The sequence below is a fragment of the Clupea harengus genome, chromosome 20, assembly GCF_900700415.2.
Source record: "Clupea harengus chromosome 20, Ch_v2.0.2, whole genome shotgun sequence".
Classification (NCBI taxonomy): Eukaryota; Metazoa; Chordata; class Actinopteri; order Clupeiformes; family Clupeidae; genus Clupea; species Clupea harengus.
The window spans coordinates 1,703,005-1,725,461 of NC_045171.1; the positions used below are offsets into that span (position 1 = coordinate 1,703,005).

At 41.6% G+C, this 22,457-nt stretch overlaps 5 protein-coding genes and 1 long non-coding RNA gene across 8 annotated transcripts in view; 2 read left to right on the plus strand and 4 right to left on the minus strand.

Annotated features, from left to right (window-relative positions):
* The window catches only part of LOC105910972 (signal-transducing adaptor protein 1), a 6,764-nt gene extending 6,479 nt beyond the window's left edge, over positions 1 to 285 (minus strand). Inside the window, exon 1 of the mRNA XM_031558108.2 lies at positions 36 to 285. Within this exon, the coding sequence (XP_031413968.1) occupies positions 36 to 131 (96 nt within the window). The 5' untranslated portion in view covers positions 132 to 285. The remainder of the gene's footprint in view (positions 1 to 35) is intronic.
* Positions 286 to 8,571: 8,286 nt separating this feature from the next.
* LOC105912422 lies at positions 8,572 to 10,756 on the plus strand. The gene is made up of 4 exons (XR_001162892.3): positions 8,572 to 9,062; positions 9,411 to 9,510; positions 9,722 to 9,807; positions 10,048 to 10,756. It is a non-coding gene; the product is annotated as an uncharacterized LOC105912422 (long non-coding RNA).
* Positions 10,757 to 12,653: 1,897 nt separating this feature from the next.
* Positions 12,654 to 13,287, minus strand: LOC105912413 (heat shock protein 30-like). Its single transcript, XM_012841372.3, has one exon. It carries the CDS (start codon positions 13,270 to 13,272, stop codon positions 12,664 to 12,666), a length of 609 nt encoding a protein of 202 aa, XP_012696826.2. The 5' UTR covers positions 13,273 to 13,287; the 3' UTR covers positions 12,654 to 12,663.
* Positions 13,288 to 14,488: 1,201 nt separating this feature from the next.
* Positions 14,489 to 16,067, minus strand: LOC116225239 (heat shock protein 30-like). The gene has a single exon (XM_031587428.2). The coding sequence runs from the start codon at positions 15,274 to 15,276 to the stop codon at positions 14,662 to 14,664; it is 615 nt and encodes a 204-aa protein (XP_031443288.1). The 5' UTR covers positions 15,277 to 16,067; the 3' UTR covers positions 14,489 to 14,661.
* Positions 16,068 to 16,651: 584 nt separating this feature from the next.
* On the minus strand, positions 16,652 to 17,357 carry LOC105912402 (heat shock protein 30-like). Its single transcript, XM_012841362.2, has one exon. It carries the CDS (start codon positions 17,274 to 17,276, stop codon positions 16,662 to 16,664), a length of 615 nt encoding a protein of 204 aa, XP_012696816.2. The 5' UTR covers positions 17,277 to 17,357; the 3' UTR covers positions 16,652 to 16,661.
* A 1,394-nt stretch (positions 17,358 to 18,751) lies between these two features.
* LOC105912391 (zinc finger CCHC domain-containing protein 7-like) lies at positions 18,752 to 22,457 on the plus strand. 3 transcript variants are annotated; one of them, XM_031557948.2, is made up of 8 exons: positions 18,752 to 18,870; positions 19,465 to 19,955; positions 20,046 to 20,174; positions 20,271 to 20,507; positions 20,718 to 20,753; positions 20,984 to 21,079; positions 21,310 to 21,427; positions 21,845 to 22,457. In XM_031557948.2, exons 2-8 carry the CDS (start codon positions 19,476 to 19,478, stop codon positions 22,228 to 22,230), a joined length of 1,482 nt encoding a protein of 493 aa, XP_031413808.1. In that variant the 5' UTR covers positions 18,752 to 18,870; positions 19,465 to 19,475; the 3' UTR covers positions 22,231 to 22,457. The 3 variants fall into 3 exon arrangements, with proteins under 3 accessions (XP_031413808.1, XP_012696805.2, XP_031413809.1); XM_012841351.3 differs by having other exon boundaries at positions 18,775 to 18,865; XM_031557949.2 differs by lacking the exon at positions 18,752 to 18,870 and adding an exon at positions 18,901 to 18,973.

Here is a 22,457-nt window from a genome sequence, read left to right on the forward strand (position 1 = left end):
AAGACAGATCAGCGTGATCCTCAGTGTTAACTCACCCCCTCTCCTGTGTATTTCTTCTGTATTTGGCCACTGAAGTACAGTGGCAGGTCTGTAATAGTCGCCCTGCGCTTGATGACCCCTCTGGATGCCATTCTGACTGAGCTCCTTAGACTGGCTCTGTGAGCGTTCCTTAGCGCTCCTTTCTCTCTCGCTTGAATTGATTTGCTGTAATGTTTGCTCTTTGGACTCCAGATATGTTCTTGTTCGTCTTTAGCGCACGCCTTTCTTCCCTGATTGAATTGCACACACACACACACACACACACTGGGCTGTATGAGGAAGTGTCTATGAGGGCCAAAGTACCAGCCTTGCAAGTTCCCGGCTTAGGATGATACCTTTGTACCGTCACTTTTTTTTATCAAGATACGAATGTACTGCTCAGTTACTGTTTACAGGTTATTAAAACCCACAGGAGTAGGAGCCTTTTCCATCGTCATGCTTCTTCTCAGATTTGCCGCTCACTTGTAGCTTGTTGCCCACCTGCTTGACTGAGAGCTCTTCAGGAGAAAAGTCTTTAGTGTCCAGTGTTAGAGCAAAACCATCTCCCTTCTTCTCTAGATTGTAAGGAAGTGGATGAGCCTCCCCTGAAGCTGGGATTTGATCATTCTCCTGGAATATTGGCAGTGCTGTAATAGTCTGCCTGCGCTTGACGATCACTCTGGATGCCATCAATCTACATCTGGATGTAGATTAAATTAATTACTTCTTTAGAGTAGAACTTTACCATCATATCCCATGTCAAATTAAATGAGAGATAATGTGAATGGCTTACTGAGGTTTTATTGTGTACAGATCTACTGTGGACTATTGGTAGTCATTTTATATCACAGAAATGGAGAACTCAGTCAGGCAATGGTAGAAACATCAGGAACAAGGTTTTATTTACCGTGATGCCCTTCAAGGGAGAGAGAGCATGGCTTCACATCAGGGGAGAGAGAGAGAGAGCATGGCTTCACATCAGGGGAGAGAGAGCATGGCTTCACATCAGGGGAGAGAGAGCATGGCTTCACATCAAGGGAGAGAGAGAGAGAGCATGGCTTCACATCAAGGGAGAGAGAGCATGGCTTCACATCAAGGGAGAGAGAGCATGGCTTCACATCAAGGGAGAGAGAGCATGGCTTCACATAAATTCACCAACTTCTCCCGAATATAATACATTATAACATATAACACATATAACACATTCAGGAACACACAGATATCTGCTTAACCCCACTTATAATTCTAAGAAACATGAAAGCATATGAGTAGAATAATAAGTCATTCATTTATACAAATCATAAGACTTCTGACAGGAATCTCTCTCAGTATATATGTGCATAAACAGAATTCTGAACTGAAATTATTTTTCTCTAAACATGCTTTAAAGACAGAGCCACCTAGGCTTAATGGTCCTATAGCCCACACTTGTTTACTTAGAGCAAGAAAGGGTAGGCCTACAATGCATTTCTTTGCCATTTTAGTTTATGACGCCAATATCCCCCTACTTCTAAGCTGCATAGGCCTACTACTTGTACGTCATATGAGTAGAATCTTCACTCCTGAGTAGGAGCACCCCTCTGCGTCAATTTCAGGCGCAGTCATAACAAAATAACAGGAACAGAAAATGATTTCGAACCGTCCTTAATGCGTTACTGTCCAGTGAGATACCTCGTTAGACAGCATTTTTAAGGGTTTCGAACAGACCCACAGTGTCTTCATGCATCGGTTCGACCTAGTTTAGCTTTCGATTGGATTAGTTTGTTACAGCTGTCTTTCTTTTCACTTAACACATTGGAATAGCGAAACGCCGCATTGATTTAGCTTTTTCTTCTTTATTACAATTTTTTTTAGCTTCTTGTTTATGGCTGATAGTCGGCATTGACTTGTAATATATGTTTGGATCTTTTAACCGAACCTCACCAATATCCTTCTGGACACAGTCTTCAGTGTACATCAGCTAAGGAATCGACAAACATTTAACTGGCCAGAATGTCTAAGAACCTGTCGAGATATAAGAGAGATTGTGAGAAACTTCAGACTCCAGAACATTGTAGAAGCATATCGACAAAGTGGAAATACCCTGGTGCGTAGTACGATGAACGAAGACCAGTCTAACCTTCGGACTAGTTTATTTTTTGTCACATTAGATGACTATCGTTTCAACTCATTGGAAGTGTAGGCCTATGCGGCGTCCCAGACAACTCGGAATTCGGTATTGAAAATCTGAGTCGTTGTAAACTCGGGCCAATTAAATCTACCCCGACTTCAGAGTCGGAACTAAATTTCTAGTCGAGTTCCGAGTTGTCTCCAACGCACCATAATGGTCATCAATGAATCTACAACTGTTTATCAACAGTTAGACTATTATGAAATAGTTTTTTATACAACGGTGATTGTCCAGTTGAGTGAACTCTTTAATGTTAATGTTGTTTTTATTTTACTACGCCAACCTTTAACAGCAGGAGTGCAGCCAGGAAGACAACACTATTATGGGGCTCTTCTAGTCATTTTACTGCTGCTGTTCATTTCCGTGTTCGGTAAGTGTCTTCCTCTCTCTCTCTCTCTCGCTCTCTCTGACTTTTGTTTTGTCTTTATTTTAGATTTCACTACATTTAAATCAACTACAATTGGAGATATGTTGTAAAAATCCAGTTAAACTCATATTATTCTGTTAAATACTTTAAAGAATGGAAACCTTTTTAAATCCTCCATCTGCACAGCTTTGTTACGGCTACTAAACACAGACCAGATCCCTCAAGATTCTCAGTCTTTGTCAGACTCGTCTCAACCTGAACATGCAGACCAGGTGATCTTCCCAAACCCCCCCCCCCCCCCCCCCCCCCTTCTCTTCACAAATGTGTCTGCCCTTTTCACATGTAGGCTATGTCGTGAGAATGTATTTGTATTAGTATATTTCCCTGTACATTTAATAGTTGCAACATAATAATAATAAATAATAATGGATTGTATGTATATAAGACACTTTAAAATACAATGAAATCTCAAGGAGACATGTGCAGACAGACATTTTCTGTTTACGTGTCTTTTTTTACAATGCACTTTCAGTTTCAGGCAGCTGACTCTCCAGGGCCTCTGTTCCTTCTCCTGGCCCCTCTACGATGGCTCTGGCCGCTGGTGGAGGACGTGTTCATGCGTGTGTGGTGGCTCATCTATGCTTACTTTTGGCTGGTTCAAATGTGTGTGTTGTGGGTGTGTGAGTTTGTGTGTTATTGGGAGCTGCCTTGTTTTGTTTGTAGTTTCCTGATCCAATCCTTTTCGGACACATTTCTACATATCGTCGTTTTTGTCCAACCTTTTTGTCTACATGTGTGGAGCTACATCGATACAATTTTTTTTTGTTAACATTTTTTAGGCCATTTTATATTCTTTTTTAATATATATATATATATATTTTTTTTTGTAATGCCTTTATTTGGACAGGACAATGAAGTGTTATGACAGGAAGCGAGGCAGAGAAGAGGTGGGGAGAGGACCAGGAAACGACATCAGGCCAGACTTGAACCTGTGTCCCCGCGGGCAATGAAGCCCCTAAATGCGGGGCTTATCGGCTTGCGCCACAGTGCCCCCCACAGTTTTATATTCTCTTAGGTACACCTGGAATTCGTCCATGGTGTGTTTGACTTTAATCAGATAATTGCGTATGGTTTAATCAGGAAACCTACGTAAAGCCAAAAACGTAAAGTTAAAACTGTAACTAGATGCCACTTTAACCATGCTCCTTGAGTTTGAACAAAAGCCACGTATCTACAGATGTTGCGTTCTCTCTCTCCTCCGGCGATGCCCGGCATACACCTCTTCTCTCTCACCTCACTCTCTCGTTCGTTCGTCCACCTCCAAGGGTGTAGACCTACTCTCTTTGTTCTCTCGCACGAAAGAGAACAGACAAAACTCTCACTTTTGTCTACGGCAAACAATTGCCTACGACAGATCTTAGCCAAACACGGACCGCTAACGTAGACGAAGTAAGTTTAACGCAAGCAGCTAATAACAGACCTGCTAGCTAACCCTGCAACGGGAACAAAGCACGACAACAGAAATCGCAGAGACCTGCATCTGAATGAGCAATCAAATCCTCCGACCTAAACTGCAGTGAAACAAAAACATCACAGCAAGGACAACTTTCTCCATCTACGGACATCTTCATCTATCTACGGACATCTTCATCTCTTCTCTGCCTCATAAATGTTGGATCCGCCAACACGATTCTTTTTCCAAAGGACTGGTAACTCCTACATAACTGGGCATTTAGCTATCCTAGCTATTCACAACCTGGCTAAGCATAGGACTATTCACATTTGCCATTGTTCATGTATTTCATCGGTTTTGTTGACCGAACATAACTGTTTATATATTTTCATGGTTAGTTGGTAGTTGGCTTCGCCACACCATCTAAAGGGCGACAGTGGTACAGGGAGTAGCGGAGTCGTTTAGTAATCGGAAGGCTGCTAGTACGATTCCCCACTCCTCCTTACCAATTGAGTAAGTGTCCTTGAGCAAGACACTGAACCCCTAACTGCTCCTGATGTATACATGCAATTTCCTTGTAAGTCGCTTTGGATAAAAGCGTTTACTAAATGTAAATATAATGGTTATTGTTAGGATCGCTTCTCAGACACATAGGGTCTTGCATGCATCACTAACCATTTCCCTCTTCTAACATGGCATAGTTATCACACACAATTACATATAATCACAATTACATATAATCACACACGCGAAGGGAACACTCGAACTTCGCGCTGCACATAGGCTCGTCCTTTTCCACATCACATGTATGTTCGCGAACGTGCACACACATGCACGCGGAACCGCGGTGATCGAACAAAGAAACACACACACATTCTTTCTGGCGCGCTCCTAACAGCGCAACCCCGAGCCCACAAGCTTACACACAGTCCCTCTCTCTTACACATACTATACTCCTTCAATTAATTAGTTAAATTTAGCTAGATTACATACTGTGTGTTATTTCCTATCATTGTGTAAATAAATACTTTGATTATATACGCTGGTCTATTTAATGTTGCTCCAATGACCTTCAACCTTGCTATTTATAAGGTAACTTTGGTTGTAGTTATTAATTTAATAATTTCGTTTTTTTTTATTAATTAATTAATTATTTATTTATTAATTAATGTAGTTATTAATTTAATTAATCAGAGTTCCAAATTGATAGTTTAATATATTTTATGAGACTGATATATTTAATGAGACTATCTTTATTTTGACCACTGTGGAGGACACTACACTTTGTGTGGCGCCCCCTAGGTGTTCAACTTAATTATTTTCTGCCTTTGTGGTGAATGGTTGATGCCTATCCAATTGTATGATAGTACCAATGTGTCTTGGTGGCCCTCTCGAAGACGGCATCACAATTTACACACAATTGCACCCACTTTCACCCGGCTCCTGCTCACAGGGTAAGGTACCTACATAGTCTGGTACTCCTATGTGAGACTGGTACAAATTTCACCTACAGCATTAACTGTTATACTATTTGTCTTTAAAAAATCCTCTTGCACATGAATGATTTACATTAAAATAGAATCACAATTAGAAAATTAATAACATTTTAAAAGTCCAGCTTCTTTAATAGTGAAAATGGAATAAAGAGTCATACATCATTTTTACTGTTTACTGGATCATTTCTGTGTCTGTGTCATTGTCCTCTTTCATCATCTTCTCAGACTCTTGTGTCGATTCTGCCGTCTTGCAGTTGATGGGCACTACCCTCTCCGAGATGGCAGGAGTCTGTTTTCCTGCGGCTTCAATGTGAAGCTTTCCATCAGACAGACTGCAGGTCACCGCCTCAGGATTCACCCCGTCTGGGAGATCAAACTCCCTCCTGAACGCCTGGACCCTGTAGGAGTAGGAGCCTTTTCCATCGTCATGCTTCTTCTCAGATTTGCCGCTCACTTGTAGCTTGTTGCCCACCTGCTTGACTGTGAGCTCTTCAGGAGAAAAGTCTTTACATTTACATTTAGTCATTTAGCAGACGCTTTTCTCCAAAGCGACGTACAAGGGAGAGAACAGTCAAGCTACGAGCAATAGAACCTGGTGTAACAATAAAAACTACTTTACATAAGAAATATAAGTCGAAGTGCCAGTTAGGACGGGAAGTGCTCTCTGAAGAGTTGGGTCTTCAAAAGCTTCTTAAAGGTAGAGAGGGACGCCCCTGCTCTGGTCGTGCTAGGTAGTTCATTCCACCAACGTGGAACTACAAATGAGAATAGTCTGGACTGCCGTACTTGCGCAGACGGCAGTGCCAAACGACGTTCACTAGAAGAGCGCAGTATCCTTAGTGTATAGTGTTATAGTGTAGGTGAAACGGGGTTGTTGTATCAGTTTAATTCAATCAGTCTCATAAAATTCGCTTTCAGTGAATATTGGAACAATAACAGGCAAGTCAATTGTTTAAGTCTAAATAAACAATTTATTAAAAGTAACAAACAGTAATTAACTTAGGTTGCAATTAAACAAGTCCAAGTATATTCGTAACTTTGGCCAAAAGTTCGATACGAGTCGTGGTTGCGTTGTCCTTTGTTTTTGTTCTGCAGTGAGGGATCTCTTTTATGAATGGAGTTCACTGTTGTAAAACCACCGCGAGAGTGAAAGAAGTTTGATTTCAGCGCTGCTTTAAAGGGAAAAATTTGTCACTTTTACAACCTTGTTGCAACCAATGCTGTCCCAATGAAATGTAGATAAGAAGTTAAGGTGATAAGAGAATTGTGGATAATGTAGTCTATGGTGGGACTACACCTACAAGAGCAAAACCCTCTCCCTTCTTCTCTAGATTGTAAGGAAGTGGATGAGCCTCCCCTGTAGCTGGGATTTGGTCATTCACCTGGAATATTGGCAGGGCTGTAATAGTCTGCCTGCGCTTGACGATCACTCTGGATGCCATCAATCTACCTCTGGATGTAGATTAAATTAATTACTTCTTTAGAGTAGAACTTTACCATCATATCCCATGTCAAATCAAATGAGAGATAATGTTAATGACTTAGTGAGGTTTTATTGTGTACAGATCTACTGTGGACTATTGGTAGTCATGTTATATCACAGAAATGGAGAACTCAGTCAGGCAATGGTAGAAACATCAGGAACAAGGTTTTATTTACCGTGATGCCCTTCAAGGGAGAGAGAGCATGGCTTCACATCAGGAGAGAGAGCATGGCTTCACATCAGGGGAGAGAGAGCATGGCTTCACATCAGGAGAGAGAGAGCATGGCTTCACATCAAGGGAGAGAGCATGGCTTCACCCAGATTCACCAACTTCTCTGACTAGAACAGAGAGAGGCTCAGTTGAAGTATTCCAGGTCTGACAGGAGAGAGGGTGTTAATCACAGAACTCAGTTTAAGTATCCTAGGTCTGACAGGAGAGGGGGTGTGTGTGTGTTCATCACAGAGCTCAGTTTAAGTATCCTAGGTCTGACAGGAGAGGGGGGTGTTCATCACAGAGCTCAGTTTAAGTATCCTAGGTCTGACAGGAGAGGGGATGTTCATCACAGTGCTTGGATTACACTCAGGAGTCAGAGTGACCGTACGGCCTTCGACACATAACCAAAACATCACTGAGAAGCACAGACGCACACAGATAGAAATGGCACTCTCAGGAACACACAGATATCTGCTTAACCCTACTTCTAATTCTAAGAAACATATGAGTAGTGTAAGAGAAAATCAAGTTAATTGATGTCACCAATGTTTAGTCATCAACAATCAGTTCAGTTGAAGTTCATGTCAAGCAATTTAGCTCAAAACAGTAAACAGATAAATAACTAACTTCACCGTGCTAAGGAAAGAGGCCTATGACCCTGAGGTGTCGCTGCTGGTGTGACATTGACAGGGCCAGCAAGGGCCAGCAGTGACAGTGGCCGTAAATTACAACTTTTTAGGTCAGAAAGAACACCATGGGACACGGACAAGATAAGAATAACAGCCGAACTGTGAGAAACAAGGTTCTCAAACTAAGGCCCCATTGTTAAAGAGTTAGTTAGTTAAAGCTCCCCAGGGGATCCATGATTAAGCAACATTGTCGCGACTGAGGGGTTAAAAGATTGAATTGCGTATGTGAATGGCAGAATACATTCTCCAGTCGTGGGTGACAGAGCTCTTCGTGAACTCACCTAAGACTGTATTTGTACATCTCTTGAAACTCAGTAAACTCAACTGTATTCAAACCTATTGCTTCGTGGCGGTCTTTCACTTGATTCTCTGTAAACCAACACGTAGATATAGTATAATTTAACAGCAGAATAATAAGTTATATATATATACGAATCATAAGACTTCAGTTCTGACAGGAATCTCTCTCAGTATACATGTATAAACAGAATTGTAAACTATTTGGCTAATTATTTTGCTCTTAAAAACAGAGCCACCTAGGCTTAATTATCCTACAGCCCACACCTGTTCACAACAGCAAGAGAAGGGTAGGCCTACGATGCTTTTGTTTACCATTTTAGTTGATGGCGCCAATATCCCCCTACTTCTTAGCTGCATAGGCCTACTATAACATCCATACCTCTAACCATATAGGAGCATAACTTTAAACGGGGCACAACACATATTCTACATTCTATGGCCACAACATGATCTGTTTCCACCATAGATGTACGTCAGATGAGTAGAATCTTGAACTCTTGAACGGGAGCCAGCCCCTGCGTTTATTTCAGGCGCAGTCATGACAGAAACCCACATGCGCCGATTCATTCACCTAGTTTCGTTTTCGATTGGATTACGTGTTACAGCTCTCTCTTCGCATTTCCCTTAACTTCGTGGTTATGGCTGATATTGAGTTGGAATTGACTTGTAACATATGTTTGGATCTTTTAACCGAACCTCACCAATATCCTTGTGGACACAGTTTCTGTCTTCAGTGTATAGATCAGCTATGGAGTCGGCAATCATTTAACTGCCCAGACTGTCGAAGAACCTGTCCAGATAGAAGAGAGATTGTGAGAAACTTCAGACTCCAGAATATTGTAGAAGCATATCGACAAAATGGAAATACCCTGGTGCGTAGTACGATGAACGAAGACCAGTCTATAAACCTTCGGACTATTTTTTGTCACATTAGATGGCTATCGTGTCAACTCATTAGAAGTGTAGGCCTATGCTGCGTCCCAGACAACTCGGAAATCGAAAAAATTCGAGTCATTGCAAACTCGGGCCAATTAAATCCACCCCGACTTCAAAGTCGGAACCGAAATTTCAAGTCGAGTTGGAGTTCCGAGTTGTCTCGAACGCACCATAATGGTCACCAATGCATCTACAACTGTTTATGAAACAGGTAGACTATTGTGAAATAGTTTTTTATACAACGGTGATTATCCAGCTTGTTAATGTTGTGTTTACTTTACTAGAACATACGCCAACCTTTAACAGCAGGAGTGCAGCCAGGAAGACAAGACTATTATGGGACTCTTCTAGTCATTTTACTGCTGCTGTTCATTTCTGTGTTCTGTGAGTGTCTTCCTCCCTCTCTCTCTCTCTCTCTCTCTCTCTCTCTCTCTCTCTCTCTCTCTGACTTTTGTTTTGTCTTTGCTTTAGATTTCACTACATTTAAATCAATCTTGTACAATTGGAGATATGTTGTAAAAATTCAGTTAAACTCATATTATTCTGTTAAATACTTTAAAGAATGAAACCCTATTTAAATCCTCCATCTGCACAGCTTTGTTGCGGCTACAAAACACAGACCAGATCCCTCAAGACTCTCAGTCTTTGTCAGACTCGTCTCAACCTGAACATGCAGACCAGGTGATCCCCCCCCCCCCCCCCTTCTCTTCTCAAATGTGTCTGCCCTTTTCACATGTAGGCTATGCCGTGAGAATGTATTTGTATTAGTATAGTTCCCTGTACATTTAATAGTTGCAACATAATAATAATAAATAATAATGGATTTTATGGATATAAGACACTTTAAAATACAATGAAATCTCAAGGAGATGTGTGCAGAAATAGTTTGTTTACGTCTCTTACTTTACAATGTACTTTCAGTTTCAGGCAGCTGACCCTCCAGGACTTCTGTTCCTTCTCCTGGCCCCTGTACGATGGCTCTGGCTGCTGGTGGAGTGTGTGTTCATGTGTGTGTGGTGGCTCATCTCCTCTCTCCTATGGCTGGTTTACCAGTGTGTGTGGTTGGTGTTTGAGTTGGTTAGACTTGTGTTTGTGAGTATTTGGGAGCTTTTTTGTTTGGTTTGTGGGCTCCTGATCCAGTCCTTTAACATTGCTGTCTACATTTGTGGAGTTGCATCGATAACAGTATTTATTACGAGCGTTCTGATGTTCAGAAATGATTAGGGAAAACAGAAACCAGTCCTTTAACATTGTTGTCTACATTTGTGGAGTTGCATCGATAACAGTATTTATTACGAGCGTTCTGATGTTCAGAAATGATTAGGGAGAACAGAAACCAGGAAGTATGATTCATTATCCTCTTGTGCCCTCTTAAGAGTAGGATGGACTGTGGAGTCAGATGAACCAGTTCATTAATGGTTAAGGTCATAATGCTGCTGGGAAAGACAGTTTTGTTCTATCAGTTTAAATCTAACCAGTTTAAATCTATCAGTTTAAATCTAACCAGTGCCTTTTGTGCAACTCTTATGGGAGAAACATTTAAAAGACAGACAGGGATCCAATTGCCCTTTCTTTCTCCTCTCCAAACATCCTCCCACTGTGTCTGTGTCTGTGTCTGTGTCTGTGTCTGTGTGTGTGTGTGTGTGTGTGTGTGTGTGTGTGTGTGTGTGTGTGTGTGTGTGTGTGTGTGTGTGTGTGTGTGTGTGTGTGTGTGTGTGTGTGTGTGTGCTGGTACTTACTCCAAAGACGACTTGCATTCTGTGAAGGCCAAGTTTTTTGGGGAATAGAAGAATTGACTACTTTCTGAGGGATGTTTTTGTTTGGAACTAGTTTTGGTATCATCTATACATTAATTGTCATGGCTTATGGTCACGTGAAGGAGACATAAAACCACATATAGTTCCCACTTGTCCTGGAGAGGATGTACACCGTGAACTGGCCACAGGCTCGTTACGGAAATCCTCCAGTTTTTCCTATTTGGGGGAATCATTGGAATGTACGATACTTAGATTTTTTTACCTTTTTTTGCAAGAGAGGAGGAGTTTTTTGGGTGAGACCAATCATTTTTTGTTTGTTGCATATCAGGGCTGGACATTGTTTGAAGCCCAACTTTTTCTTTTTGGGCCCTCCATCCAAAACTTTGAATCTTATATGTAAGGAACTATGTCTATTACTTCTATAATAGAGTTAATGTGGTTATAAAATGAGACATTGCACAATAATTATGTGCACTTAATAATTAGATTTGTATCTATGGACTTGCAATAAGAGGTGATTCAGTCATCAGTAATGTTGCTGTCTTGAAGACCTCCATTAGACAGACTGTATGTCAGAGTCTCAGGATTCAGCCCTGGAAGATTAAACTCCACTCTGAATGCCTAGAACCTAGAACCGAAGGAGCTCTGAATGCCTAGACCGTAGAACAGAAGGAGCTCTGAATGCCTAGACCCTAGAGTAGACCCTAGAACCGAAGGAGCTCTGAATGCCTAGACCGTAGAACAGTAGGAGCTCTGAATGCCTAGACCCTAGAACAGAAGGAGCTCTGAATGCCTAGACCCTAGAGTAGACCCTAGAACCGAAGGAGCTCTGAATGCCTAGACCGTAGAACAGTAGGAGCTCTGAATGCCTAGACCCTAGAGTAGACCCTAGAACCGAAGGAGCTCTGAATGCCTAGACCGTAGAACAGTAGGAGCTCTGAATGCCTAGACCCTAGAGTAGACCCTAGAACCGAAGGAGCTCTGAATGCCTAGACCATAGAGTAGACCCTAGAACAGTAGGAGCTCTGAATGCCTAGACCCTAGAGTAGACCCTAGAACCGAAGGAGCTCTGAATGCCTAGACCCTAGAACAGAAGGAGCTCTGAATGCACAGACCCTAAAACAGAAGGAGCGTCGTCCATTTCCAAGTGTAAAGCGCCGTGGTAGTTGTTCAGTACAAACATGTTCATTCTCAGGGTTCAGGCCCTGAGCTCTGGAAAGCGTCTTAAGACAATTTTATTGTTTTGCCGTTATAAAACTGGAATTGAAATTAATTGAAATTATCTTGCATTAACTGTTATACTTTATTAGTCTTTAAAAAATCATCTTGCACATGAATTATTTACATTAAAAAAGTTTTTGTCCTCTGTCAGGCCTTGTGATTTTTCTGAAATTGTATTCACTTTAGGTTTTGCTGTTCACACTCTTTCACTATGAACAGACACACAAGTAAAGAGTCATGATGGTTATTCATTAAAAACAGGTTCATTTTCATGCGTTAAGTGATATAATTTTATTTTTCTGTAAAAAAAACCATCATGAACATGAATTGATGAATTGAAAAAGATTTGTTACATATCGCCTTAAGAAATCACAATAAGAAATGGAATAACATTTTAAGAGTCCAGCTTTTTTAATCAAGAAGGAATATAGTCTTCTTTTCCACATATCAAAACAATCGTTACATTTGGCGTCATAGAATCACAATAAGTAATAACTTTCAAAAAGTACATCTTTTTTAATAATAAAGAAGGAATATAGTCTTTTTTTCAACATTGTGTTCACTGTTGGATCTTTTCTGTGTCTGTGGTGTTGTCCTCTTTCGTCATCTTCTCAGACTGTTGTGTCGATTCTGCCGTCTTGCAGTTGATGGGCACTACCCTCTCTGAGATGGCAGGAGTCTGTTTCCCTGCTGCTTCAATGTGAAGCTTTCCATCAGACAGACTGCAGGTCACCGCCTCAGGATTCACCCCGTCTGGGAGATCAAACTCCCTCCTGAACGCCTGGACCCTGTAGGAGTAGGAGCCTTTTCCATCGTCATGCTTCTTCTCAGATTTGCCGCTCACTTGTAGCTTGTTGCCCACCTGCTTGACTGAGAGCTCTTCAGGAGAAAAGTCTTTAGTGTCCAGTGTTAGAGCAAAACCATCTCCCTTCTTCTCTAGACTGCCAAGAAGTGGATGAACCTCCCCTGAAGATGGGATTTGGTCAATCTCCTGGAAGATCTGGTGCTGAAGATTCTGCAGGAGCTCCAAACCGCTCTTCATATCCTCCATGTTTCTCAGCATGAGATCTCTGTGAGTGTCCAGAGGTGGGACCTGTGGCCAGAGACTGCGGACGGGCCAGTAGAAGTCCTGGCTGAGGGAGGGCTGGAATCCATGTAGGCTCAGCATTTTCAGAGTTGAGAGTTGGTAGTTCTTGCTGTGGTTACTGCTCTTACCGTAGCCTTGGATTTGTCTGTTCTGCTTCAGCACAGTGAGCTCTCCCAGCTTTATATCCTGCCTCTTGAAGTTCCAGGCAGTTCCTGAACGTTCCAGCCAATGCCACAATTTACCACTGTGTGTCACCCTGGAGCATGAGGATGACGTCACATCTGACAGGTTCTTGTCTGACAGGTTCTAAATCTGGGTGGGTGAGCAATATGGATTCTTTGCATATCTTTTCACACTCAGAAGATAGACTTACGTGAAATTGATGTCATATTGATGACTCGTTGTTAAGTAGGTGATGTATTCAGTGAAATGAGTTTAAAAATACTCAGGCTATCAATAAGCATAGCCATAGTGAAATCTGCAAACTGTGCTCTCCCAACACATACATACATTTCATCAAGTGTTTATGTTTGTCAAAATAGATATGTTCAACGTATTGCTATACGCACACTGATATGTTCGTTCATTTTGTACTCCATGAAACAATATAATATGCTATTTCAATAGTTGTTAAATTAGGTTATGTGGATTTAACAAAACTTAACATTAACTCTCTTGTTGATGTAAAGAACAAATTAAAATAAATATTTTTTTTTCCAAAATTCTCCCTTGGAGTGGATATCTATCCCTCGGATGGATGTGATTTCTGACGTCAAACCAAACTTTAAACAGGGAGAATTATTTTCCTTCCCCTTTGCTAAGAGAAATAAACAACACTAATGAACTTCTATTACATCAGTTACCGTACAGTTTCATGATTCAGAGATTTTCCTTTGAATTTATGCCGTTGTTAGCGTGGACATCGATTTAATTCTGTAAGTCCTTCATGTGTTTTTCTGTAGAATTACATTGAATGATCCTGAACTTGTAGTTACGATGTGCTCCGTCTCAATATTGCTCAATTACTCAAAACAGAAAATGTAAACTGTCTTTGTTTTTGTCCTCTCTCAGGCCTTGTGATTTTTCTGAAATTGTATTCATTTTAGGTTTTGCTGTTCACACTCTTTCACTATGAACAGACGCACAAGTACAGATTCATGATGGTTATTAATTAAAAACAGGTTCATTCTCTTGCGTAAAGTGATATAATTTTATTTGTCTGTAAAAAACAACAACATTTTAACATAAATTGCATTACATCTCGCCTTAAGAAATCACAATAAGAAATAGAATAACATTTTAAGAGTCCAGCTTTTTTAATCAAGAAGGAATATAGTCTTCTTTTCCACATATAAAAACAATCGTTACATTTGGCGTCATAGAATCACAATAAGTAACTTAATAACTTTCAAAAAGTACATATTTTTTAATAATAAGAAAAGAATATAGAGTCTATTTTCAACATTGTGTTCACTGTTGGATCTTTTCTGCATCTGTGGTGTTGTCCTCTTTCGTCATCTTCTCAGACTCTTGTGTCGATTCTGCCGTCTTGCAGTCGATGGGCACTACCCTCTCTGAGATGGCAGGAGTCTGTTTCCCTGCTGCTTCAATGTGAAGCTTTCCATCAGACAGACTGCAGGTCACCGCCTCAGGATTCACCCCGTCTGGGAGATCAAACTCCCTCCTGAACGCCTGGACCCTGTAGGAGTAGGAGCCTTTTCCATCGCCATGATTCTTCTCAGATTTGCCGCTCACTTGTAGCTTGTTGCCCACCTGCTTGACTGAGAGCTCTTCAGGAGAAAAGTCTTTAGTGTCCAGTGTTAGAGCAAAACCATCTCGCTTCTTCTCTAGATTGCAAGGAAGTGGATGAACCTCCCCTGAAGCTGGGATTTGGTCAATCTCCTGGAAGATCTGCTGCTGAAGATTCTTCAGGAGCTCCAAACTGCTGTTCATATCCTCCATGTTTCTCAGCATGAGATCTCTGTGAGTGTCCAGAGGTCGGACCTGTGGCCAGAGACTGCGGACGGGCCAGTAGAAGTCCACATAGGGGCTGAGGGAGGGCTGGAATCCATGTAGGCTCAGCATTTTCAGAGTTGAGAGTTGGTAGTTCTTGCTGTGGTTACTGTTCTTACCGTAGCCTTGGATTTGTCTGTTCTGCTTCAGCACAGTGAGCTCTCCCAGCTTTATATCCTGCCTCTTGAAGTTCCAGGCAGTTCCTGAACGTTCCAGCCAATGCCATAATTTACCACTGTGTGTCACCCTGGAGCATGAGGATGACGTCACATCTGACAGGTTCTTGTCTGACAGGTTCTAAATCTGGGTGGGTGAGCAATATGGATTCTTTGCATATCTTTTCACACTCACAGGATGCACTTACGTGAAACTGATGTAATGTTGATGACTTGTTATGAAGTAGGTGATGTATTCAGTGAAATGAGTTTAAAAATACTCAGACTATCAATAAGCATAGCCATAGTGAAATCTGCAAACTGTGCTCTCCCAACACATACATACATTTCATCAAGTTTTTATGTTTGTCAAAATAGATATGTTCAATGTATTGTATGATATTTTATTTCATATTAGACTCCATGAAACAATGTCATATGCTATGTAAATAGTTGTAAAGTAAGGTTATGTGGATTTAACAAAACTTAACATTAATTTTCTTGTCAGTGAAAAAACTAAAAACAAAAAACAAAAAAAAAACAATAATTTTACTTCAAAATATGGCCTTGGAGTGGATATCTATCCCCTGGATGGCTGTGTTTTCTGACGTCAAGACAAACTTGAAACAGGGAGAATTATTTTCCTTCCCTTTTGCTAATAGAACTAAACAACACAAATGAACTTCTATTACATCAGTTATCGTACAGTATCGTGCTTGAGATATTTTCCTTTGACTTTATGCTGTTGATAGCGAGGACATCGATTTTATTCTTTGAAACCTTAATGTGTTTTTCTGTAGAATTTGATTGAATGATCCTGAACTTGTGGTTACGATGTGCTCCGTCTCAATATTGCTCAACTACTCAAAACAGAAAATGTAAACTGTCTTTGTTTTTGTCCTCTCTCAGGCCTTGTGAGTTTTCTGAAATTGTATTCATTTTAGGTTTGGCTGTTCACACTCTTTCACTATGAAAAGATGCACAAGTAAAGATTCATGATAGTTATTCTCTTGCGTAAAGTGATATTTTATTTGTCTGTAAAAATAACATCATCATGAACATGAATTTTTCACATTTAAAAAGATTTCTTACATCTCGCCTTAAGAAATCACAATAAGAAATGGAATAATATTTTAAGAGTCCAGCTTTTTTAATCAAGAAGGAATATAGTCTTCTTTTCCACGTATAAAAACAATCCTTACATTAGGTGTCAGAGAATCACAATAAGTAACAATGACTTTCAAAAAGTACATCTTTTTTAATAATAAAGAAGGAATATAGAGTCTATTTTCAACTCTGTGTTCACTGTTGGATCTTTTCTGTGTCTGTGGTGTTGTCCTCTTTCGTCATCTTCTCAGACTGTTGTGTCGATTCTGCCGTCTTGCAGTCGATGGGCACTACCCTCTCTGAGATGGCAGGAGTCTGTTTCCCTGCTGCTTCAATGTGAAGCTTTCCATCAGACAGACTGCAGGTCACCGCCTCAGGATTCACCCCGTCTGGGAGATCAAACTCCCTCCTGAACGCCTGGACCCTGTAGGAGTAGGAGCCTTTTCCATCGTCATGCTTCTTCTCAGATTTGCCGCTCACTTGTAGCTTGTTGCCCACCTGCTTGACTGAGAGCTCTTCAGGAGAAAAGTCTTTAGTGTCCAGTGTTAGAGCAAAACCATCTCCCTTCTTCTCTAGATTGCAAGGAAGTGGATGAACCTCCCCTGAAGCTGGGATTTGGTCAATCTCCTGGAAGATCTGGTGCTGAAGATTCTTCAGGAGCTCCAAACTGCTGTTCATATCCTCCATGTTTCTCAGCATGAGATCTCTGTGAGTGTCCAGAGGTCGGACCTGTGGCCAGAGACTGCGGACGGGCCAGTAGAAGTCCACATAGGGGCTGAGGGAGGGCTGGAATCCATGTAGGCTCAGCATTTTCAGAGTTGAGAGTTGGTAGTTCTTGCTGTGGTTACTGCTCTTAGCGTTGCCTTGGATTTGTCAGTTCTGCTTCAGCACAGTGAGCTCTCCCAGCTTTATATCCTGCCTCTTGAAGTTCCAGGCAGTTCCTGAACGTTCCAGCCAATGCCATAATTTACCACTGTGTGTCACCCTGGAGCATGAGGATGACGTCACATCTGACAGGTTCTAAATCTGGGTGGGTGAGCAATATGGATTCTTTGCATATCTTTTCACACTCACAGGATGCACTTATGTGAAACTCATGTCATATTGATGACTTGTTGTTAAGTAGGTGATGTATTCAGTGAAATGAGTTTAAAAATACCCAACTACTAACAAAATTTAACATTAATTTTCTTGTCGGTGAAAAAACCCCCAAAGAAAACTATAATTTTACTTCAAAATATGGCCTTGGAGTGGATATCTATCCCTTGGATTCTGTGTTGTCTGACGTCAAGCCAAACTTGAAACAGGGTGAGCAATATGTGTTCTTTGAATAAGTGTCAGACACTGAGGATACACTTGATGTCACGTTGATGCACATGATATAAGTCATCATTGTTCAATCAAATAAAACTCAGGCTGTTCATAAGGATTCACATGGCCATAGTGACATTGGCAAACAATGGGATGTCCTAACATTTGCATACATTTCATCAACAGAAACCTTCATTATATTGTTCAATTTTTCATGTTGTACTCCATCTTTGAAATATGCTCTGAAAATATGTTTAATGTTATTGTTGTGGGAATTTAATTTAAAAAATCATTTTTATCATCTTGTTGATCATATCATAATAGTTTTGTTTTCATGCTGCCTCATGAAGTTCTACACAGCTTCTGAACATTCCGGACATTGCCTGATACTCCCGCTGTACGTCACCTTGGAGATCCATATAGTTCTCATAATGGATGAGCTTAGCAACGCCAACCCACCACATAGGCCACACTTATATGAAAATTATATTTTGTTGCTAAACCAATCATGTTTTAATTTAGCAATACAATTAAAATGCATTTATATTAGTCATTGACGGTAAAAATGTGTCACAAGGAAGTTAACTGTTGTTCCACAGTATATCATTTTATCAAGTGTTTACAGTTGACACAAATATAAATATTTTGAAAACTTTATGAAATACCGGTATGTAGATATAATATGGTGTTTACATGTTTCATTATTATTCTAATAATATCATTAATCACAATGAGAGACAATATAACATGCAAAACACTTTCTTTGAATTACTGATATGCAATGGAGTTCCTTTTCAGCATTTTGTTCAATGCTGGATCTGTGTACCCTAGATACTGTTTATCTTATGAATTCTACTTCACATCTTTCCTTGACTTCATGACGTTTTCCATCGTTGTTACAAATGTAGAAGGAGCGCTACATGGAGTTTTTCAAATCGACTTCTATGCATTCCTCTAAAAACTCAACAGTTGTATGGATAATTCGGTGCTACGTTCTTCAACGATGATCAGAAAACATTCAACTCCGGGTTAACTTATGGTCAGCCCTATTCTGCACGCGTACGCTTAGGGGTGGCACCAGCATGCCGGTGAGGTGAGTGACTTTCCATATCGCTGAAGAATTGAAATGAAGTATTTGTACTTCTAGACCCTACCATTCGTATCCAGGGGATTTGTTATAGTACAACCGAGTTACTGTTAGTGTTGTTTCAATGTTAACTCAACCGAAACACTGTAAATGTTTTAGTTAAAGACCTAGATAGTTTCACTGTTTAGCCTACCAGGCTAGCTAATATTAGCTCTGAAACAAATCAAGAACCTTGTCGAGGTTGAAGAACATAACGTGAAATGGTTTTGATTTTATAACTGGTCACAACAGAAATATTTGAAGTCGAGAGCGATTTAGACAATTTAATTTGAGCTGCCAAATAGCCATCATAGTATAACTAGGCAATTTGAAAGAAGTGTTGTTGTTGCTGGGTGTTGTCTTTGTTGTATATTTACCAAACTAAGGACTTGGTATATTGGAAACCGCTAGCTAACTGACTGGTCTTTTCCAGCTAACAACGTACTTTATATGTCCCTCCTTCTGTATATTCTGTAAAGGATGTGTGAGATTCGATTTATAATGGGTTTGCATTAATGTATTAAACTATATTAATCTTACTTGTCCATAACCTCGTTTCAGCTGCTGGTAGCATGTTTGCCAGATATTTCGACCACGATGAAAGTGAGGAGGATGAAGAGAGCGATGATGTGGAGTCTGAACTGTACAGCCAACTCCACTACTGTACCAGTGGATCAGCGCGTTCGGAAACGGGAGAGGAAGAGGACAACCATGCCTCTCACCCGGCAGACGCAGCAAGGGATACTGCCATCTCAAGAGACTTGTGTATAGTGCCCACATCCTTAGACAGACCACCTTGTCTCTTCAGGAACCGTTCAACCAGCTGTGGCCTCCAGACAGAGACATACCTAAGCCTGGAGGTCCATTCGGATTTGGAGGACAATGAAGTTGACCTGGAGGACTGGATGCTGCTTGGTGGGAAGGAGATGGAAGGGGACCGTAACATTCATCTAAACCTGGAGTTTGGGAGGATAGACACTGGGTCAACTAAGGAACGGCAAAAAAAAAAGGCTGATGATGATCTGTGGGCGATATCCGATAGAGATAGAAAGGTGGGTGAGACGGTGGAGTTTCGGGTCGGGGGGGCTGAGAACAGTATACAGTTGTGCAAAGTGCGTTATCAAACCCTTTTCCTCTTTCAGGCCATGACGACTTCTTTTAATTACTTGGCGCCTGGTATCTTCCTCCCAAACTTCCTCTCTCGGACACGGACCGTCTGCGCCAACTGTCGGAAGACTGGCCACCCGGCTCGGAGCTGCCCTGCTGCCAAGGCATGCCCACCCTTTGCCATAATGTGTTTGTACATCGGGAGGTAAACACCTCGGGGAGATCAGGTTTTTCACAATAAGTGTTGATTCATATTGCAGAGACGTGATTGCTGTATACTGTGCGGTCAGCAAGGCCATCGCCAGCCTCTCTGCCCCTGTCGTCACTGCCCTGTGTGTGGGCTTCCTGCTGACATGCACCTGGCGGGGTCACAGAGGTCGGCGTCCACCCATGCAAACATGACCCACAAAGCCAACCGATCTCTACCTCCATGCGCCCTGCTGTCACGCTGCAGTCAACACTGCCCACGCTGTGGTCTCATAGGACACTTAGAGGAGGTCAGATATTCAATATTATATATATTTATATATATGAAGAGGTTCAGCTCCTTATGTATTTTAGTGTGTATGTGTTGAATGATCAATGTGTTGGTCTGCTGTATTTTAGTGGGTCATTTGTATGTATTGAATGATCAATGTGTTGGTCTGCTGTATTTTAGTGGGTCATTTGTATGTATTGAATGATCAATGTGTTGGTCTGCTGTCCAGGTATGCCCCGACATCTGGAGGCAGTACCATCTAACGGTGAGACAAATGAAATAATAATAATGTATTTAATAATATATAATATAATAATAATTTATATAATAATAATCACAAATTAAATATAGAAGAATTACTCTGGTTTCAGTGCAGCGTGAACAGGAGTGGAATTATGTCGTAGATTGTTGAAGAATATTTTTAAAGCTCATATTTCTCTGCATAATAATGATAGTGATGTTGATGTCTATACTTGCTTTATCTCCATTTGGCAGACTCAGCCAGGTGTCCCTAGAAGACCAGGTAGAGACGTTAGACGGCGCCGGCCAGCAGCCTGCTACAACTGTGGCAGGAGAGGACACTATGGCCATGTAAGTCTCCTATATTCAAAATGATTTCTATTAAATGTTATTCATATAGCAATTGCTGACCGCATGTGCACTCTCTCTCTCTGTTTCTTTCTTTTCTTTCTTTCTTTCTTTCTCTCTCGCTCTCTCTGTCTCTCTCTCTCTTTCTCTCTCTCTGTCTCTCTTTATTTATTTATTTATTTATTTCTCTCTCTCTGTCTCTCTCTCTCTCTCTCTCTCTCTCTCTCTCTCAGGAGTGTTTTCAAAAGAGGATGCCAGATGCCCCTGTCTCTTGTCTTCCACATGTTTGTCGTTACGACACAGATGAAGAAGCTCTCACACGGCAGACTGCTACTCTCAGCCCAATCAGAGGTGCGTGAGTGTGTAACGTGAGTGTGTAAGACGGCACATATGTGCCTTAATAATCAAGACGCATATGTTGAACGCCTACAGCATATGCTTCAGAAACACATGATTGGCAGGTGTGATGTGTGTGTGATGTGACTGAGCTGTGTATGGTGATTTGCTTCAGAAACACATGATTGGCGTGTGTGTGATGTCACTGAGCTGTGTATGGTGATTGGCATGTGTGATGTGTGTGTGTGTGATGTGTGTGATGTGACTGAGCTGTGTATGGTGATTGGCATGTGTGTGTGATGTGTGTGTCACTGAGCTGTGTATGGTGATTGGCATGTGTGTGTGATGTGTGTGTGTCACTGAGCTGTGTATGGTGATTGGCATGTGTGTGTGATGTGATGTGACTGAGCTGTGTATGGTGATGCCCCACAGGCCTGCTGCAGATGAAGGCTCAGAAACGAACTTGGCCTGAGAAGCGGCGAGAACGGCGGGAGACGAAGCGACTGAAGAGAGAGCGAGCGAAGGAGTACACCTCAGGGAGAAGAGGAGGAGCGAAGGAGTACACCTCAGGGAGAAGAGGAGGGGCGAAGGGCCGGTTCTGCGTGTCACCCCACAGGTCCTCCAAAGGTGCTGGGCTTCCTCCCCCTCACTCTCCTGGGGTTCCTCCCCCTCGCTCCGCTGCAGAGAAGAGGGGGGGCCCCCGATGGATGGGTCGCCTCTCGGACAGACGGCGGAAGGCTGGCGGCAGCTGTGGCCGCAACCTTTACCCACCGGACTCCTCGTTAAGCAGGGGCAAAGCTAAACGCCGGCGCAGATAGGATGGACTGGGTGTAATAAATAATAAATAAAGTGCCAGCAGAGGGCGCTATTGCTCCTTTTAAGAAGGACTTTGAGGTTTCCTTCCACTATTCTGATGCTGTGAGAGTACACTGAACCTGCCAGCCTGAGATCAGTAGCCATGTCATCCTAAAGATGCGAAACGGCCTAAGGAGGGCTGATGGACAAGAAATGCTGGGGAAAATAAATGCTTTTCCAACCATTTTGA

Excerpts from the sequence above, each read along its gene's own strand:
- LOC116225239 (XM_031587428.2), bottom strand. The coding sequence starts at position 15,276 with ATGCTGAGCCTACATGGATTCCAGCCCTCCCTCAGCCCCTATGTGGAC.
- LOC105912391 (XM_031557948.2), top strand. The coding sequence starts at position 19,476 with ATGTTTGCCAGATATTTCGACCACGATGAAAGTGAGGAGGATGAAGAG. Across the intron at positions 19,956-20,045 it reads TATCCGATAGAGATAGAAAG|GCCATGACGACTTCTTTTAA; the intron begins GTGGGTGAGACG and ends TTCCTCTTTCAG. Across the intron at positions 20,175-20,270 it reads GGAGCTGCCCTGCTGCCAAG|AGACGTGATTGCTGTATACT; the intron begins GCATGCCCACCC and ends TTCATATTGCAG.
- LOC105912413 (XM_012841372.3), bottom strand. The coding sequence starts at position 13,272 with ATGCTGAGCCTACATGGATTCCAGCCCTCCCTCAGCCAGGACTTCTAC.
- LOC105912402 (XM_012841362.2), bottom strand. The coding sequence starts at position 17,276 with ATGCTGAGCCTACATGGATTCCAGCCCTCCCTCAGCCCCTATGTGGAC.